The sequence below is a fragment of the Canis lupus genome, chromosome 25 (assembly GCF_048164855.1).
Source record: "Canis lupus baileyi chromosome 25, mCanLup2.hap1, whole genome shotgun sequence".
In the NCBI taxonomy this organism is placed as follows: Eukaryota; Metazoa; Chordata; class Mammalia; order Carnivora; family Canidae; genus Canis; species Canis lupus.
In genome coordinates, this window is record NC_132862.1 from 40194106 (window position 1) to 40214678 (window position 20573).

Genomic DNA, 20573 nt, shown 5'->3' on the forward strand with positions numbered 1-20573 from the left:
AGCAAGGCATCCTATGCAATTGGTCAGGAGTGCGTGCATATTTAGCTTTTTTTGGGTTGGTCCTAAGTTGGGAGCAGGGACAAAAATTAGGGAATCTGTCAGTTTTAAGTCCTAGTGTTTGAGGTGGTTGTTATAGAGGTTATTGTGTGGCTTTCTGGACCACTTGCTAGAGATGGTTGCTCTTATTTCCTACCAGTGACTTGTAGTTAGCAGGCTGATTTCCTGATCTGATCTCACTGAGAGAGGCTGATCTCACAGCTTCTCTGATTTCCTGGGCTGGGTACTATCAGTAATGGTTTGGTTTCCTGGGTTGGTTCTGCAGACTGGATCTGAGCTCTACTTTTATAGATGGTCTCACCATTGTCCATTTGTATATCTACTGTCTCATCTGGAAGATTTATCACATCCCTAGACTTCAACAAGGTTATCCCTTGCTCAAATCTTCAAACTAAATGAAGCTGGTACATGACACAGAGTCTCCACACTCACGTCTAACTGAATTACATAACTTCCAACCTCCACGACCCCTTGGTTTTATTAGATGGTGGGGGTGCAGGTGGGGATGGAAGAAGAGGAAAAGGAAAGGAGGAAGAAAGAAGAAGAAAAAAACCCAACCCTGCTCAATCTCATATATATTTTCCAATCTTTCCCTACATGTGAACTTAGACTTTTCCTCAAAAGCCAAGAATTTAGGTTTGTTGTTCTCAGATGATTTGGCTGATAATCTTAATGCAGGGAAGGTCCCCTTATCTAGCTGCCTTAATGAAGAAAGGTAAGCAGAAGCTGGATCTTCAGACAGCCCCAGGTTGTCCAGGGTTGGGGTGAAGTTCACAATCCTGGCGCTGGAGGGCGCTCTTGATCCTTGCAGGAGCACCTGCAATCGCTGCCGGCTCAGCCTCCTTTGCTCTCCGTTCTTAACAGGTTGCAGACACAGCTGAAAGGCAGCTTCTCTCCATTTTTAATTCAGGGCTCTCTGTGACTTTGTGGAGCTGTATACCCTGCGGGGAAATGATATCAGCCAGAGTTGTATCAAAGAAACTGACCACTAGGAGGTATGTATGGTAAGGGATTAGTCACAGGGACTTGACCCAATGTGGGAGTTGGCGAAACAGTCTCTGTAAGGCTGTTGTCTTCAGATCTGGTGCTGGAGCTTCTAAAACCATACCTGTGTTACCCTTTTTGGCTCCTAGAGAATCTGAAGACTGCTGATACCTTTTTTCCTTCTTCCTTTTAAAAATCAGCTTTTTAAAACAATTTTTCCCTCCGTGTCTTTCCCTTCTCCCCCTCTTTTCATCCCGATCCTATTTGTATTTTGCAACCACTGAGCTACATGGTGAATTTAAGCACCAAAGAAGTACACTATGTTTGAAATAGGGGACAGGAAAGAAGGCACAAGGGGCACCTGGGTGGCTCAGTAGGTTAAGCATCTGCCTTCCACTCAGGTCATGATCTCAGGGTCCTGGGATCAAGCCCCACATCAGGCTCTCTGCTCAGCAGCTGAGTCTGCTTCTCCCTCTGCCCCTCCCTCTGTGATTGCTCTGGCTCTCACTATCTCTCAAATAAATGAATACAATCTTAAAAAAAAAAAAAAAGAACGAAAGGAGGCACAGGATGGCGGTAGTGGCAGATAGAAAGCCTAATGTAATTTTTCCAGTAGGATGAGCTATGAGCTAGGACTTAGGATCTGGGATATCTAAACTGCCCTATTTACAAGAATACATTCCTTTCATGCTGACCCAGGCCTAGAAGACAAGGAGCCCAGACAAGCAGTCAAGAAGCAAAGGCCCCAGTTATGGCTCTGTCATTATATTGATTCTCCTCATCATTTTCTTCACTTTTCAAGTACGTCTTTAAATACTAAGGTCATTGGAAACTCAACAAAACTATAGTTCAATAATCACTACCATTCACAACTAATCAATCCACTTTTGTTCCACGTGTAAAGATTGTTATGAAGCCTCCCCCTTAGATTCTCACTTCAAAAAGCCTTTGCTAACAAGTGTAAATTAGTCCATGGTCTGGGCAAAAGTTAACTCTTGGACATGGATAATTATTTAAATGTATCATATTTGGTTAATTTTTAAGAAAGGATTTCAGATCTCCATTTGGATGCCTCACTTCTAATGTTCTGGAAGCTCTCTTCAAACCAATGAATGGAGTCACACAGGAAGGTTGGATTTAGGATGGGTGTCAGCCCCATTTTCACATTTGAAACTAAGTATAAGTTTTTGTTGAAACTCCTCTTTCACTACCACGCTGGGACAAACTTGCCTTTCTACCTAACTTGTCCTGAACCAGTGGAAGTGGCTAACGGTTTAGCTTTTTAAGTATTCACATCATCCTTTCAGTGCAAATCCTATTTGGTATGTGTCAGATCCCTAACACAGAGCTCAGCACCTGGAACACAGTATACCCTCCATATTTGTATATTGCATGACCTAGAAGTCAGTAGTGGAGTCAACTGTGCCACCCATGTCAGTAATGAAGATCTGATGAGCAGATCAAATAAATACTCTCATAATTCTCAGAAAAAAAGAACAACCTAGGAATCCTGAATATGTCACATTGTAATAGTAAAATTTTTATGATTAAAAAAACTGGCATTGCAGAAAACAGGAAAATACAAAGAAATTCAAAACATCCATAATCTCACAAGATGGTGTTGTTAACATTTTTATGTTCATATTTTACATGTAATTGTCTGTGAAATTGGGATGCTCTTACATTTTTATTTAATATTGTATTTTTTTAATAAAATAATTTTTATTGGTGTTCAATTTACCAACATACAGAATAACACGCAGTGCTCATCCCGTCAAGTGCCCCCCTCAGTGCCCGTCACCCATTCACCCCCCCCACCGCCCTCCTCCCCTTCCACCACCCCTAGTTCGTTTCCCAGAGTTAGGAGTCTTTATGTTCTGTCTCCCTTTCTGATATTTCCCACACATTTCTTCTCCCTTCCCTTATGTATTGATAAATTATTACATTTTTTAAAAGAATGGGGTTTTGTGGGATCATATATTATTACCCCAGCTCTATCAGAGTATTTTTTTTAGAGCTAAGAACACCCTCTACCTGAATTCTACACATGAAAAAGACATTAAAAGATGATGTGAACTGCCCACATCCCCCTGGCAGCAAGAAGACAAAGGCAGACTCTCAACTCAGCTGTTGCTTCTGAGAATCCAGGGCTCCCCAGTGCGTGCTGTCCAGCTTGTGTCTCCACCTTTATAATGGCTCTATGTGGACTGTTGGAAATGGGTCTTCCCTTATTTTATTCATGATCCCCTGTCCTCCCTCTCCTGTTAATATGCACGTCACTCAAATCAAGATATTCTACTTCTTTGGTGGTTTACTCCCTCTTCTTCCCACCAGTATCGGCCGGACCAGCTTGATGACTACCTAAAGCTTGCAAATCCATAAGATCTTAGATCCTGATTGGGACAGCTTCAATTCCAAAAACCCTAATTAAGTCTACCTTTGTAGCAGGTATTTTGCCCTAAGACCATCCAGGAACAAAAGACAAAATACTGTCCTCTTTTGGAAAGGTTCCTCCATTAACACAGAGAACCCCATGAAAGAGTGAAAGGGAGGGTGACGGAAGAGGAACATGGCTTTTCTCCTAATTTCTGGCTCCAGCTACCTGTCCAGGCCCAGCAGCACCTGGGATGCATGCTCAGCTGAGTACACAATGGAGTGTTGTGTCAGCTGGCAGGAATGGGAATGATCATTGAATTCTGAGCTAGAAGATGATCACAAAGCTGCTCCATCTTGAATGGGTTTTATTCCTTCTATTAGATGTATTCTGATTTATGAAGTGATAGCCAGGAACCCAGACCATCAGCTTTTGCACCCTTATGTCACATGCAGCACAAACCCTTTACTTCTGTCTCTGGGACAGTCCCACTGGCTACTCTGGGCCTCTCTGTCTTGGCACGTGGCCACTTTCTGGGCTACAGCACAACCCTGCTATATATTTAAAATTTTAACCAGCACCCTTGCTTATCATTATCTTTAAAAATTCTTGGAAGTGGACTGAAATGTTAATTATAAATTTGGCTATAATTTGACAAATATAAATAACTTTGTGTTTTGTAATGTTCACAGAACCTTTCTACACTGGTAAACAATGCCTACATAGTACTCCTGAATCAGGTAGAGTCACTACAACATAGTGCAGGTTAAAGAAAGGATTTTTTCAGTTCACCAAGGATATTTCCCTAAACCCTCTCTACCACACTGCCTTACACCAGGCTCTCCCCAGCCAAAATCTTACTTCATTCAGACATGACCTGGGACCTATCACTTCCTCTTGTGCTGCTTAATCAGGCAGAGGCAGCTACAAAGATCTGATGAACATTAGCTCTGAACTCTGGAATGATGAGTTTTTTTCCCTTCTCCTGGCTGCTAAGCAAATGAACAGACTTTACTCTTATGTGTTTAAGGAGAAAAAAAAAAAAGTTTGCCTTAAAATAGGCACCCACCTCCAAAGGCACTCAACCTGCGTATGGAAAAGTGTGTGGGATGTGTTCACATCCTGCATAACTTAGAGGAAATTTTCTCTGAATATACTGTCCACAGGATGCAGCCCTGCTTGGCCTTGAGTTAATTAACTAGAGTACCTGATGAATAAATAGTCCCCAAATAGCATTGCATAAACTTCAACAGTTCTTGAATGTTCTTTACTGGTGAGGCAACACAAAAGAAGGATTTACTTAGTGGAGGAAAAGCGCTAAGGAGAGGGATTATAAAGGAAAAATAAGCATCCTGGAAACAGACACAGCTCCCAGGCCAACTGCTTCCCCAAGACTCTCCACTCCTAGTTTTAAGTGGCTCAGCAAATGTTTGCTTCTGCCATACTATGTGATTTCAGCCATGTAGTCCCTTTTGCTGGTTCTTAGTTTCCCTCTCTATGAAGTAGATAGCAGTATTCGTTTTTCCCATTTCTCATTTTCTCACATCCTCTTGGGAGGCTCTCAGTGAAACATGAAACATTCAGAAATTGTCAGCGAACTTCCACATCTCCCACTGGGGATAGAAGAAGTATTGATCCCAGTAGGCTTTTATTACCGTGTGGCACTTACAGAGACTTACAGAAAAGACAAGCAAATAACACAAAGAGAATACCAAATGGATCATGCGTGTACATTTGAAAACAAATATTTAGACATATACACGTAGCCCTCTCCATCAGCCCATTCACACACACAGAATAACTACAAAAAGGTAGTAAAGAATAGGCAAGAAGAGATACAGGAGCAGATGTTCGTTCACACAGCCACGCTGGAAAGCAAACCGACCTACGCTCACCCTTAGATATTCTTATCATCCTTTCCTACTGGAAGTTTAGATATCAAGCCAGTCTTGACTTCTGGCGTGTGGCCAGCCCTGATCTTCACTAGCAGTCATGACTGCCTGTGGTGGAAAACAAGGGTCCAAATGCACATTTATGGAGGCGCTGTACCAGGTACAGGGAACATTGAGCGTAAGACAGTCCCTCCTGGGAGGGCTCACATCCAGTAAAGGAAGGAGAGGTGCAAACCGTTACAAATCCATAGGAGAGTTCTGTGACAGAAGTGAGTACAGGAAACGTGGTCCAATTCTGTCCTCCTGAACTCTAAAAAAGAAAGACAACTCTCCTCCATTCTTCACAGAACAAAATGCAGGCCCAGAGGTATCTGGGTGGGCTGTGACCCATGCTGCCTTCTGCCCACCATGTTGAGCCCATCACGGAGCGCTCAGTGAAGAGATTGTAGAAGGAGTGGGCAGCGGTGGCCACACACTGACCCTGGGTGAAAGGAAGAATGAGAGAAAATAACCAGGAGAGCAGTGAGAAGCAGGGCTAAGGAACTAGAAGGATGTTGCCTTTGCCCCCTCCTGTCTTTACCTCCCTGTCTGCCAGCAGGGGGCAGGCCTCCTGCCACTTGGGAAGAGAAAAGCCAGGAAGCCTGATGAAGCACCATTCCCATTTTCTTCTAACTTAGGATCTAAAGAGTCTTCCTGACCCTTCTCCTGGCCCTGGTGTCCCATTTGCCCCGATCCAGCCATGGACCTGAACTCGTCCATCCTAGGTCCGTGAGGGCATCTGGCAATGGTGATCCCCAAAACACAAGGCACTCAGTCACCTGGAGGATCAGTCAGGGATCCCAAGATCTCAGGATATTAGTGATTTGAGGCCAAATAGCCCAGCCCCTTCACTTCACAGATGAGACTGAAGCCTTAAGTGTGGAGTTCATTTGCTGCCGGTCCCACATCACGTCGGTGAGTTAAGGTTGGTTCTAGGATTGACAAGATAGTCAGTGAGAAAGTTGCAAGTTGAGAAACTAAAGAAGACCCAGTGATGATTTGGGCTTTTGTTCATGGTCAGATATCTCATCATAGGTGCAGCTGAGAATAGAACCTAGGGCTCAGCCATGGCCCCTGGAGCTAATGGGTCTTTCTTACCTGCTGAAGAATGGTTACATGTCACTTCCAGCACAGGCAGAGCTGCACACAGGGCCCCGGACTAGCCAGTCCATGGTACAGATATGTGAAGACATGGACCAAAATTTCAGCATCTTGATGAAGAAAGCAACAGAGTAGGATGGGGAGATAAAGGGAAATAGTGGAGCCAGGCCTAGTGGTTTGGGTTTTTCTTTCATGTTCTAATTTTTGAAGCTGCAGAGAGCTCCTCCACACATCCTACAGAAAAAATCCTTGGTAAGGTCCTACTGTGAGGTCTGGCACGAGACACCTGAGGTCATGATGGTGGGTTGGGGTTGATGGGGTGCCAGATGAGAGCGCTCATAATTCCCGTCTGTACCATCTGGGCACACGGCCCTGAGAATCTCCCACTGTCCCCTCCCCCATACCAGAGAGGGTGGCTAGGAAGCTCTGACAACAACGGAGATAAAATGGAAGCAAAGGCCTGTCTCATGGCCACAAAGAAGGGGAACCTTAGAACCAAACCATTGTTTACAGGATGCACACCTCCCGAGCTGGAGACTCAGCCCAGCAGAGTGGGGCCTTCCTCACAAGGGCCTGGGGCAGGGCTGCCTGCATCTGTGTCACTTACCTTGACTCTGCGGCACATATCTGACTCCACCCCATGGATTGAAGAACATGGCAGACTTGCAGGAAGGTGATCTGCTCTGGCTTCCTTCCTAATATACAGAAGACCTGGAGAGGAAGAAAAGATTATGTCAATTCTGGGGACCTTATTTCTTCACTCTTCTCCTGAGGCCTCAACTGTGAACAACAGGGTGATTCTGCCTGCCTTACTGGAAGGGAGACTAGAACTCAGGGAAAATAACACTAGTCAAACACCTGGATACCATCTACTGTGTTCAAGGTACTTTGCATGTTTAAATATTCTATAAACACTCATAATAGTATACACTTTAAACTTACCTACGTTTTACAGATGGGAAAACTAAGGCATAGACAGATTGAGTAGCTTGCCCAAGGTTATTTGAACACAGTCTGGCTTCAGAAACTGGGCTCCTTCCAATATCTTATCCCACTTCCCAGAGCACTGGGAAGAGAACTCAGGTATTGAACACCCAGGCTGGGACACAGACAACCATAAGACAAATTCCCAAATGTTCTCTGCTCAGTGTTCATTTGTCAAGTTTTTTTTAAAGATTTTTATTTATTAATGAGACACAGAGAGAGAGAGAGAGAAAGAGAGAGAGGCAGAGACACAGGCAGAGGGAGGAGCAGGCTCCACGCAGGGAGCCCGACGACATGGGCCCAGGTCTTCAGGATCACACCCAGGGCTGAAGGTGGCACTAAACCACTGAGCCACCTGGGCTTCCCCATTTGTCAAGTTTTTAATAAGAAAGAGCCCCCTCCCTTTCATCACTCCCCTAAAATTATGAACCTTGCTGCAATCCCACTCAATCCTACAAGCTTTCTGGATTCACAAGCAAGGTTTCTTCTTGTCATTAACACTTAAGAATGGCTTTTGCTGCTTGATGATCCTTGCCACTTAATATTAGGGTTTTAAATTTATCTTTTCATTTTCATTTAGCTTAGAACCTGGTTGCTCACAGGGGCAAATGCACACATTTATGCAGGTGCATGAATGAAGAGGGGGAGTGCATGGGACTGTGGTGATGTGAGATGTTACACCCCTGAGTGTCCACTTCCACTAATGGAACCGAGGTTTTACTCTGAGATCAGCCTCAGATGTGGCCACCTGGGACAACCCTGAGAACATCCAACAAGAGTGCTGGAGGGAAGGCTTCAAACAAGGCACCTCCAAAACCACTCCAGACCTAGCTAGCAGAAATAACTCCCTACAAGTGTGTAAGAGCCAAAGCAACCTGGCACTCAGAATTTTGGGCAATTCAATGGCCTTTGAGAAGCACCACCAGCTCACGTTTGCCATCTTCTGGGCAGCAAGGGGAAGCTCATCCGGCCTGCTGGTCCTGCTGTTGGTGCAGCAGGCCAGACAGGGCTGGCTTCAGCCACAGTCCCCACTGTTCCTCTGCACCTCCTGCTCCCACGGTGCCCACCCGCCTGCCCAAAGATGCCTGTTAGCACAGGAAAAGGAGAAGCTACCAGAAGTATTAACAGAAAGACTCTCCAAAGGTACTCTAGCCTGTAGCCATTCAATCTTAATGAGCACACAGATTTTCTGGTCAGCTTGTTTGTTGAAATGCAGATTCTGAATCAGTGCACCTGGGGTGGGACATGAAATTCTGCATTTTCAACAAGTTTCCAGGTGATACAGATGCTGCTGGTCTGGGGACCACACTTTGAGCGACAGGACTTCAACCCATCATTCAACATCCCTCAATTCAGCATCCAGATCACTACCTGGTGACTTGTCAAGTCTCAGCTAGATTTTTTTTTTTTCTGTAAGGAAACTACTTGCTCTTCTTCCAGTTGAACAGAGAACAGAACAGCTAAAAAAATATGAAAAAATATGAAATATCTACCACTTAGCTCAGTGTGTGCCAGGCCCAGAGCTAAACACTTTCATACATTATCTATTTCAATCATCTTCCAGTTGTTTTCTTTTATAAAATAACTATTATTACCCCCATTTTATAGATCAAAAAATTGAGGCCCATAAAAGGTAACTAAGCAGCCCATGGCTACATAGTAAGTAACTGGCAGAGCTGAGATTCAAACTGAGGTCTTCTGGGCCTCTATGGAACCAACCAGTTCACTGCCTCCCATCAGAAGTCTCAGGAGTCTCAGGTGACACCATCTGATCAAGATCCATTTTTACAAAGTGGATCCTATCAACCCGCTCTCAAGGCCTAACACTGCTATGCCCTGCCATCCCCTTATTCTGAGCCCGCTTGGATGGTAACCTACTGGCCGGCAGAAGTAGCCATAGTTAGCCAGGAACGAGGTGGCCATGAACCAAGAAGAAGACAGAAGGAAAGATCAAGTCATAAAGCATGTTCTGCCATGAGACCCACCTACCTGGCTCAGGGCCTGTGAAGCTAAAACCTCCCCCGTCATGTTCTGGGTACCACCATCCCTCCCCAACCCTCACTGATAGTCAGCGAGTAACTGCTAATCAGAGCAACTCCATGGAATGGCTAGAGCAGATGCTGGGACTTGAAGACGTCTTGCTGGTCTCTCAATTGTTTTAATGTGCACAACTATGGACCACATAACCACCCTGGACACCTATTATGTGTGAGGCCCTAAGTTAGGTGCTGGAGTATGAGAGGAACACCAAGCTGTGCAGACAACAGCCCTGCCCCCAGTGAACTCGAAGGCTCACTGAGGTGGAGGAAACAACCCTTACTTGTAAGGTTGGGGCCAGATGAAGAGTAGGAACCAGGAGGTGTTCTAGACATTGGTAGCAGACTGGAGAAGGAGGAGGCCCTGGGCAAACAGAGGCGAAGGGAGGCAGCTTCACACCAAGGGAGGCATGCTGGGTACCCAGACTTCTTCCAACTCCAAGGGATCAGTGAGAATGCAGTGCAGGCTTCCACCAGGGGAGGAGCAGCCACAGATGCAGAGAGAGAACAGACTTGATTAACAAGGAGTCTTGAAGACTATTTTAAGGAGCTTGAACTTTATCACTTAATATTCATATGACAATGACATGTTGAATAGTACTAAGCACTTCCCCGTGCTAGACTCTGTTCTGAGCACCAAGCCACCTCCCTAAAACAAATCAGACAAAAATCCCTACCTTGCAGGACTTCCCAAACTGGTCAGATAGGCCAAGGGAGCTACGAAGGGCTTCTGAGCAAGAAGTGGATGTGGGCATGGCAGATTCTCAAAGGATTATGGTGGCAGCAGAGTAATTTGTTGCCACAATTAAATGATAAGCTCTCTGGGCATGTCTCATGTCTCACAAGTTATCTGTATCTTCCACATGGTACCAGGCACCATGCTGGGCCTGACTTTTAAAAGTGAGACATGGCCCTGCTTTGAAGCACTTGCTCTTTGGAGGGGAGACCAACAAAATCTGCAAATTGTGGGATGGCAGAGTGTTGGTAAATGCTTACCAGGCTGCCAGGGTGGGAGAAGATGGGTGGATTGTAGTGTTGGCCAGTTCCTGTGGTGTAAATGCTCCCACCACAACTGATCTCGAGCTACCAGAAAGTCACTGAGTGTGGAGTTGGGGAGAGATGCGTGCAGGCAGTGCTCTCCAGCTGGAGAATCTGGCCCTAGTTCCCCCAAGGAGAAGGGAGGTGGAAACCTAAGGAAGGAAACAAATGACCTGGCCTTAGAGAGCCAAGGAAGGCTTCAGGAGAAGCCTGGCCTGCTGAACATGCAGGAATTTGTCAGGGCACCTAGGACAAGAGCATTTCTGGCAGGAAGCAATTATGTGCCAAGGCCTGGGGCCCATGGGGTAAGGCTGTGGGCCTGGGAAACAGTGCGGCATTGGAGATGGCAGGTGTGCAGGCTGCCTAGGTGATGGAGCAATGCTGAGCCTAGAGAACTGTGCGAGGCTTCTACACCCATCCACAGAGGGTAAGGCTGCCAGGAAGCCTTCAGAGGGCCACAAGTCTCTTTTGGTGTGTAGGTATTTGGGAGGATCATCCCATCAGCAGTGCAGAGGTTGGGCTGGAGGAGAAGAGAGACCAATAGATAGAGGAGGGAAGCTAAGAGGTGTGGCTGTCAGGACCTGCTTCTTCAGGTTTGACTGCTTCCTAGCTGGTACACTGAGGCAGAGGGGTTGGAGGTGAAGGGGCAAGCTCTTTAGCCAGAGCGTCTCACTGCCACCTGCCAAGTTACTTGACCCCTCTTGTCCCTGGCACACACTTTCTGTGCCCTGCCTTCCCTGAATTGTAATCACCCATTTCCACATCTGACTCCCCACCTAGAGCGGGATCTCCTGGAGGGCGGTTGTGCCTTCTCCAGTAGCAACTCTACAGGTCCTCACAAAACCTGGCACCCAGAGCACGCCCAGTGCTCATGCTGACCAACCATTCTCTGAGAGCAAGGTGTCTGGAAGGAACCCCATGTTTGGGGCTCAGAACACTGAGCAGAGATGAACAGAGCCTAGGTAGAAACAGGAGATGTTGGGAGTTCTATTAGGTGAGTGTGTAGGGGGGTGGGGGAATGAATTCTATCTTGCTTGCTACTGACTTCTATTTTTCCATTTAAAGAATAGGAAAATGGAAGATGGGATCTGTGTCTCTACAAGGAAGGCAGGATCACCAGAGATGGAACAGAACCCCAGCTCCTACATGTGTCTGCTCCAAGGCTTTCAGCATTCTGCTGAGGCAGATCATGGTCTTTGGGCACCCTAAAAAAGGAGGAGACTCTAGAACTCTGCAGGGCCCCACTGGCCTTACCTCACAGAATAGATACCCTGAGAGAGCTACCAGGCCCGGGTTGTAGGCAGCGAGGGGTCCTGCTAACCTCAGAGGCTTCCATCTGGACATGAACCAAGGACTTGCCACCACCAGAAGAGAGAAGACAAAAAGAAGGGGGACAGGGAAGGGTGAGTGTACCAGGAACCAGGAATCCATCCTCAGGTCTAGAAAAGCAAAGGGGCAGGAAGACAGCCGAGCTGGCCACCATGCCCACCAGCCCCGAGCCCTCCCCTCAGCCAGTTCCCAAGGCCTTGCTCAGTCACCATCTCTGGTTCCTCAAACGTCAGACATCAAGATGGGGTGGCTAAACAAACAAAAGTTCCCATTAAATGACATCATTCCCTACCTCCGTTTTCAAAGGCCCAGGTGTATTTATTCCAGAGCGTCTCCAATGTACCAGCCATGTGGGCACCTGTAAGTGAGAGCAGTGTTTGTTCCTTGTCCAAACCACCTTCCTCTGCTCACTCTCTCCCTCCCTCACCACATGGCCAGCTGAGGGTCTACCAGGTTCCTCAGCCCCCCGCCCCATGACCACTGACTGCAGACCTCCCCACTGTTCCTACCTTTGGGCATTGGACAACCACTCATCATGCACCTCTGAAGAGACTCCACTGCCCATAACTTTGTTCTAATCCTCACACCCTTTGCTGCTCCACTTGGGATCTCCAGTCTCTGCAGTGACCCTCAGGCTGCAGTTCCCAAGGGTAAGAGATGTGGATATTGTGCAGTGAGCAAGGGAGAGGGGTACAGAAAGCTCTGCTGCTCCCCCTTCTCTGGCTCCATGATGCCTGCTCCTTCTGGACATCCCTGGCTTCTCCTGCCCCTCACTGAGCCCAGTCACACCCAGTCCCTCCAGGGCTTAACTTACTCCTGTGGCTTCTGGGCTCCTCTGGTCAGTGACTGATGCTGCTCTGGCTGGTGGTGGGTCCGAGTGACAGGTCCTCAGGGCTCCAGGGCGTAGGGTGTGAATGACCAGCAGTCCTACCCTCAGGAGCTCTCTCTCCCCTCCTGTGCTCTGATCTGTGAATGACCTCCAGCCCCATCCCCAGCCCCTACACACACACTCACACACTTGCAGAGAACCTAGAACCATGGCTGATGTCCATGTCCTGGCTGGGCACCCTGCCACTGTCATAGCCTCAGGGAGAAAGAGAACAAAAGACAGCCCAGGTGGAAAGAAGAAATTCAGAGGGCAAAGAACAGAGGTTGGGGCTTGGAGAGGGTGGGTAGAAACTCACGGATGGACAGTGCCCACATGGAGGCAGACCGTCAGATCACTGGTCCTTTTTGCATCCCCATCACCCGTGCCCTGCACTCTTCATTCTTAGCACAGGCAATCCTCTCGGAGAAGAAGGTGTGCATGGGACATCATGCCTCCTCCAGCATTTTGGCCATGCCTTCTCTGCTCAGGTTTGCTTTCTTCCTCCCTCTGTCCCATGTGGATACATGGACAAGGATTAAGGAGAGCAGGCTTTCTTAGCCTGCTCTCCACTCACCAGTATAAGCTGAAGGAGCACAGGGAAATTGGGATTCCCAACCTCTCCTCTATCAACCTGTGCCTAAAGGAAGCAATTAGGTATGTCCTTCCTTCACTTGATCAGATATGGGAAAACCAAGTTTAGAAGCCAGATCCCTGAATGATAAGCCAGCAGCCCATGTCTGGGGCCACGCCTAGAACCACGCTTTTTAAAACATAGAGCCTCAGTTTCTCCTCCAGCAAACAGTACACTGTGCAAAGGCTTGTGAAAAATCATGTCTATGTAAGCCGTAGATTATCCATGCTCAGGGCCCGGAGGATTAAGGGACTTGAAGAACTAGAGAAAGTAATGCATAATCCCCACCAGGAGGATTTGGTTTAGAGATGTGTCTGGCCACACACACTCAGCTGTATGCCTGTACACTCATGCAAGCTGTTACAGACCTTCACACTGCCCCTGCCCTTCTCCTGCCTGGGAATGTTTCTTAGCTGGGTTTCTGCCAGAAGACAAGTCCTTCTCAGTCATATATCACATGGCATTTCCTATAGAATCAAGTCAAAATGACCCAGCTGGGACTTGCAGGCTACTCCTACTCCTGCTGGACCCTCGCGTCTTTAGGTCCATGTGCTACTTCTGAGGCTGCCATCAATCTGGTCTCCTCATTCTCCCTGGCCCACCCAGACCCATTTCTACTTCTTTAATGAGGCCATACTTCCTCTTCCACCTCCATTTTCCCCATTTAAGGCATACTCTTCCTTCCTCTTCCACAGAGGCCCCCATTCATCATCCCTCTGACCATGACAGATACTGTCTGTACCATGGAGGTTAGCCTGTGAGTTCAATGGTCCAGAGTAAATGGTAAGTTCCCTGTGGGAAATGACCCCCTCTGCATTTAACAGACTAATGGGAGCCCTAGAGGCAATGCCAGGCAGATGGAAACAAGATACCTAAAGTTGTGGTCATCATAAAACCTCTTACACATGGATCTCCTTACAGTGGTTGGGGGATACCCTTGGAAAATCCCTTGCATAGGACCTGAGATGTCATGTCACTGCCTTATCTCTGGGAAGCAGGTGGCATCAAGAGAATAAAACTATGAATTTTAGGCAAGAGACACTATAGCCTCGTGCCTTTTTTGAGCTCAGCATAAATCTACTTTGAGCGAGGAGTCCACTGGTCTTCCACCATGCCCTCCTCCTTTAATGCCCTTGGGGTTTATAGATCATAAAGACTAGGGCAAGGCTTGTCTTTCCATATCCTACAACAGTCAAATAAGATTGTGGCTGAATACCCACACAGATTCCTTCCGCATCAAGCAAAATAATAAAGGGCATTAAACTCTCTTGCTCCTTCCTCACCCTATGACCCATCATGCTCACAGTGCCCTAGCTGCTCTGAGTGCTGAGTGAGCTGAGCCACCTCTGGGGTTGTCCGGAGCACTGAGGTGAGGCAGGATGCCTATCTGATAGCAGAGGGCTAGAAATTTTATGTGTAGGACCCAGCATTTACAAAGAATATTATACTTACATACTTATACAGTAACAATAGCTCCCACTAAGTAAGTAAGCCCTTACCATATGCCAACCACTCTTCTAAACACCATATACACACTGACAGGTAGGATCATCATGACCCCACCAAGTAGATACTATCAACATTGCCTTTTACTAATGGGGAAACTAAGGCACAAAAAGGTTAAATAGCTTGTCCAATATCACACAGCTCCTAAGTAGCAGGGTCAGGATTCAAGCGAGGCAGTATGGCTCCAGAGCCCATACACTTAACAAGTGTGTTATACTGTCCCTTCAAGTGTCTTGGTGTACCACGGCTTGTTTTATTGAGATGGGAAGACTCAAAGTGTGCCTTGAGGAAAAGGAAACTCCAATTTATCAGACTCAAAATACAAATTCTCCTTTTGATTTTCATAATAACCCTGTGCAAGTAGCAATAGAAGCCTCCTTCCTTCCCTTTCTCCCCTTTCTTCTCTCCTGTCCTTCCTTCCTTACCTCCTAATGCCCATCCATCCACCTAGATCAGACCAGGGATTTCCAGACCCTTGGGATCAAAGTAGGGGCACTTCAGCCACCTCTGTCTGGGGAGGTGACCTGACATGTCACCACAGTCCTTTAGTATGTCCCTTCCCATGTGCTGACAAGAAGCAGCCCCAGGCTTTGCAGGTCAAAATTAGCAAACATTGTTGTGCTGAAAAAATGGCCAGGTCCTCTCCAATGTGAACTGAAGAAGGTTCTTTCCTCTCTTCTGTCAATCTCTCTCTCTCTCTCTCTCTCCCTCTCCCTCTCCTCTTCTTACTTTCTCCTCTTCCTCCTCCTCCTCCTCCCTCTGTCCCTTTTTCTTGCCCCCCTCTCTGGGGAGAGCTTGCACAAGATTTTATTGGAATAGAAGAGTATCACTGGTTTTTATAAAACATTGAAAATGACCACTATAGATAATGTGAATGTTACCCTCAGCTCCAGTTGGATAATTTGGGCAGCAATACTTTGCTGTTTGTGCTGACAGGAGAGCTGGCATACTCTCACCCCTATCTTCTGTGAGGAGTGCCCCCAGAAGCAGTCGTGAGACCTTTTCTTTCTCCACTGCAAGGCCACTATCAAAAGCACCACCCTCTGCCTCCATACACTATCCCTCCCAGGACCCTGGGTGATACCTTCTCACTATCAAAAGCAGGAAGGGCTGTGCTTCACAGGACTAAATTCCAGCCACAAAAGAGGCATTTCCCAGTGTTGATCTTACTTCTAATTTTATTATATTCTTCATACGTTATGCTCCTCTCATGATAATTTATTTATTTTTTTTTTTAAATTTATTTTTTATTGGTGTTCAATTTACTAACATACTGAATAATCCCCAGTGCCCGTCACCCATTCACTCCCACCCCCCGCCCTCCTCCCCTTCTACCACCCCTAGTTCGTTTCCCAGAGATCACAGTCTTTACGTTCTGTCTCCCTTTCTGATATTTCCCACACATTTCTCCCTTCCCTTATATTCCCTTTCACTATTATTTATATTCCCCAAATGAATGAGATAATTTAGTTTAGCCTTTTGTTTCATTAATACTGTTGTAACATTAATACTGTTGTAAGTTGACAACATTTTTCGAGCGGCATGCAAGAGGCTGTCAAAATAAACAACTAGGAATGCAGGCAGTCTTTGAGCAACTGTTACATACCACTGTGGGTTCAGTGGCCAGAGTCAGGCCATTGTTCCTGCACCATTGCCCACACAGCCTCTACTACCCAGCTTGCCTGGTTCTGCTAACTTCATGAAAGCCCCATACGGGTATGCATGCCTAGCTGAGCTACATCTCTCCATCATAACTCGGAGTGCCTAGCTCCAAACTTGAGGATCTCTCCTAAGTGGAAAATTCCTAAAGACAAGATGAAAGGAAAGTGTGTGTGTTTGTGTGTGTGTGTGTGCGCATGCGCGCGCGCATGCACATGTGCCCACACAGGTGTATTAAACATGGTGTGAGCCAAGTAACTTTATTTCTGTCTGTACATATTTGCCCTGACCAGCAAACATGGGGTTGCCCCAACCATTCCTATTTTTTGTCTACTTTTCTTTCTGATGCTCTGCCTTGCTTCCCTTGCCAGGGAAATCTAGGAAGTTTGGAGTGTGCAGTACCAGGAACAGGGGTAGGGAAAGGAGTAGAAGCCCCACACTACAGAACAAACTGGGGAGGAGGGAAGGAAGATCTTCAGTGGGCATGATGTGAGGAGGGGTTTAGGATGTACCAATATGGGTGGAGATGCCCATGTCCACCAGCCAGGTGAGCATCTCCCTGGACCTCAGGGAACCTGACATGTCACCACAGTCCTTTAACATGTCCCTTCCCACGTGCTGACAAGAAGCAGCCCCAGGCTTTGCAGGTCAAAATTGGCAAACGTTGCTGCACTTTGGCCTGGTTTCTCACTTTGTCCCTAGATGTTTCCAGCTTTGACACATGTGGGGGGTGTACAGGCTGGAGGCTGTACCCATGGCCTCAGGCAGCCTCCTTCCCCAAACAAGCTTGAGCTGAGAGAGCTTATTGTAAGAATCACTTACAGGTGCCTTGGCAGGGCATTCCTGCCAGCCTCACAGATGCAGTAATAGGTCCTTGTACAATGTGGGCCATTACCAACAAGGATAACTAAATCATTCATTTCATTAACAACGGGGTTTGGCAGATAATTGTGCATAAGGCAATTATCAGTCATGCGCATTCCAGGAAGGAGTGTGGTAGGATGATTTTCAACAGAGCTTCCAAGAGACTTATGAGACAAGATTGAAACCACTGCTGAGTGCTCCCCCACCAGAATGAGCTGCTCTTATAAGCCTGTGGCTTTATGGTCAGAGATGGAGAGAGAGAGAGAGTTCAGGTTTACTCCTTGCACAAAGATTCCTTGGGTGACCTTGGCCTTTCTCTCTTCTTTAGTAGAATAAGCTCCAAATTCCACCGTGCTCATTTCTGCCTCACTGCACATCTGATCTTCACAGGCCAACCCACCACAGATATCTTCCGAAATCAATGATTTTGTCATGTTAGCAGCCTGCTCAGGAAATAGAAAAAGTTACTCATTGCCTATAGGTTTCAAGTTTAGCTCAGATTAGTACTAAAATCCTCTCTGAGTGCATCAACTGATGAACAGATAAATGAAATACAGTAGGCATATCCACACCACGGAATATCATTCACCCATAAAAATGAATGTAGTACTGATTCAACCTACAATAGGATAAGCCCTGAAAGCATTACCCTGAATGAAAGAAGACAATCACAAAAGGCCACATTTCGTGTGATTCCATTTATATGAAATGTCCAAAATAAACAGATCTAGAGAGTTAGAAAGTAAATTAGTGGTTTCCAGGCACTGGAGGGCAGAAGAAGGGGAGAACTAAGAGCAACTGCTAGCAGGTATAAGGTTTCTTTTTGGAGTGATGAAAGTGTTCTGGAATTCAATAGTGATGGAAGGCCCATAACTCTGAATATACTCAAAACTGCCAAATCGCACATTATTAAAAGGGTGAATTTTACAGTGTATGAATTCGAAAATAAAAAAATCTCTCCAAGGCATGGGATCAGGTGGGGGCCATCAAGTGCTGGCTTGCAGAGCCAGGGACGCTGTCCACTGGTGCAGTCCTGGACACGGATGCCATGGATGTTTATGTGTCATGTTCCCTTCAAAGCGTTCTCTGGAATGGAATAGAATGACCCCATTCACAAAGCTATTGCTTAGTGTGGCTTAGGATTACAAAGAAAGCACTCATTCTTTCTAACATTCCTCTTACTGTGTAGAGAGCAAATGAGCTCAAAATTCTGAAATCCTCTTCTCCTCCAACCTATCCTAATTTGCAAAGGAAGTTTCTGAGGACATTCCAAGGTATTGTAATGTAGAACAGCAGACTTCCCCTTGATCATGTCCAATTAGATATTTGTTTACTTATTTCCAGAACTTATCCCCTCATCTTCAATCCCGATTAATTACTTGTACAGAATTAAGATTTTTCTCAAGCAGCATCCTGTGTCCAACTTTGTCAATTTTACAAGGGTATGTAAATATTATTTAACAGTTTTTGAAACCACTACTATGGTTATTATTCTCAGGGAATGTTGGATCAAAGAATGAAGATATAATATGAAGATATTGGGAATTATAGCTTTGAGCCACAAGGAAAAGACATTTACAAAGAAATAAAACCTATTTTGGTGACTCTTGTGAACAGGATAATGTGGAACTGTGTGTATAGTTTTAGATCTCTTTGCTAAATAATCAGTTATATTTCTTCACAGTTACTCCTTGGGTGCCTCTCTGATTCTGCTTCTCCATCTGGAAAATGGGGGGAAACACCCACTGGCTTAGAATTCTCATAGGATATTATTCCCTTATTCCATACCCTACTATTCACTCTTGAGAAATAGCTCTGTTATTTTCTTCTCCTCCCTCTTTATTTATTCCTGTCTCATTTTACTGTTTACTGGATTGGAGAGGGAAGAAATGCCATCAATAAGCCCACTTTAGTATTTCTTTGTCTTTTTCAAGACTGAGCTGGTGAAGGAAGGAGTTCAAGCTCATGGAACAGAGTTGAAGACTGTGGATTTGGGGTCCCTGACATGTAGAAGGAACTAGGGCAATGGTTAGGATGGAGATTGGATAACTTGGTCCCTGGGTTCTGGCCTCAGCTCTATCTCTCAACTACCCAACCATCTTTGGAAGATCGTTTGTCTGGATCTTAGTGTCTTTTCTTGGGAAGTGAAGAGTTTGTAAAATAGGTGATCTGGTTGGCATTGGGTCATTTCATTAAAGTCACATTGTTTACTCTATACTAACCAAACAAGAAGTTGGCTTTTCAGACTCACTACCAATGGTAAAACAAAGTACTTATTGCCAATGACTGTGTTCCAGCAACTACCTATGGAACTGCACCTGGCTAGCCCAGAGATGTGTTAGGTAACCCTGGGGAGATGAGATCTCTCATCTGCATTGAGTTCCTCTCTGAGTAAATCCAGTCCCAGATGCTTTGGTGTGTTGCCATGGCATAGATCTTTGACATATAGAGGGCAGGTGGACAAGGCATGGGTGCCAAGGCAGATGGCTGTGGCCTGGGTCTGCCCAGGGCCCAGTCAGACTTCCAGGGGTGAAATCCGAAGACCCAAGTCCACAAGCGCCTGTGTCTAGGATGCACTGGGGAGTAATGCCACGGGATCCTTGTGAGCAGGGGCTTTGCCTGCATCTTCTTGCTATGGCTAATGCTAGGGCTGGACTGCAAACCAAGGATCTGCCCTTTAGCACTGCTGCTGGAAGTGAGTCCAGGGCATTCACTCAGAAAAGCACTGGTACTATCTCATCACAGATGTATAAACACCTTCTCTGTACTGGCAATTCTGCTTCTGCACAAGAGCCTAAAGAAATGCCCATGAGGTCCACTGAGGATGTGCCCAGAGGTGATACTCACAGGTGGGAGCTGAGGCGATCCGGGAGTCCACTGCTGGGAAGGGCCAAGCAGAATGGAAGGAGGGAGGAGGGCACTAGGTGAGTACACACCAAGAAACAGCCAAATAGAAGAATATGGAGCTACATGGATGGACTTACAAACCATGATACTGAGGGAAAAAAATAAAAAGCAAAATTAGATTGATAACATAACCCTGGTTAGGTAAATTAAACCTATATGCCAACAAAAGAGGAATGCATCGGTTGGAAGAATGTGCACAAAGACACAATTAGGTGCCTTAGAATGTTTGCCTGCAAGGGGATGGAGAGTGGGAATGAAAATCAAAGAAAATACATACATACATACATACATAAAAATATTAGTA

The 20573-nt window shown here is 46.1% G+C and overlaps 1 protein-coding gene across 1 annotated transcript; it reads right to left on the minus strand.

Annotated features, from left to right (window-relative positions):
- Positions 1–958: 958 nt before the first annotated feature.
- On the minus strand, positions 959–18721 carry LOC140616714 (very long chain fatty acid elongase 4-like). Its single transcript, XM_072797431.1, has 5 exons — positions 12649–18721; positions 12127–12192; positions 11760–11944; positions 7055–7158; positions 959–998 (listed from the first exon to the last, which is right to left on the minus strand). Exons 2-5 carry the CDS (start codon positions 12182–12184, stop codon positions 959–961), a joined length of 387 nt encoding a protein of 128 aa, XP_072653532.1. The 5' UTR covers positions 12185–12192; positions 12649–18721.
- Between the last annotated feature and the right edge of the window lie 1852 nt (positions 18722–20573).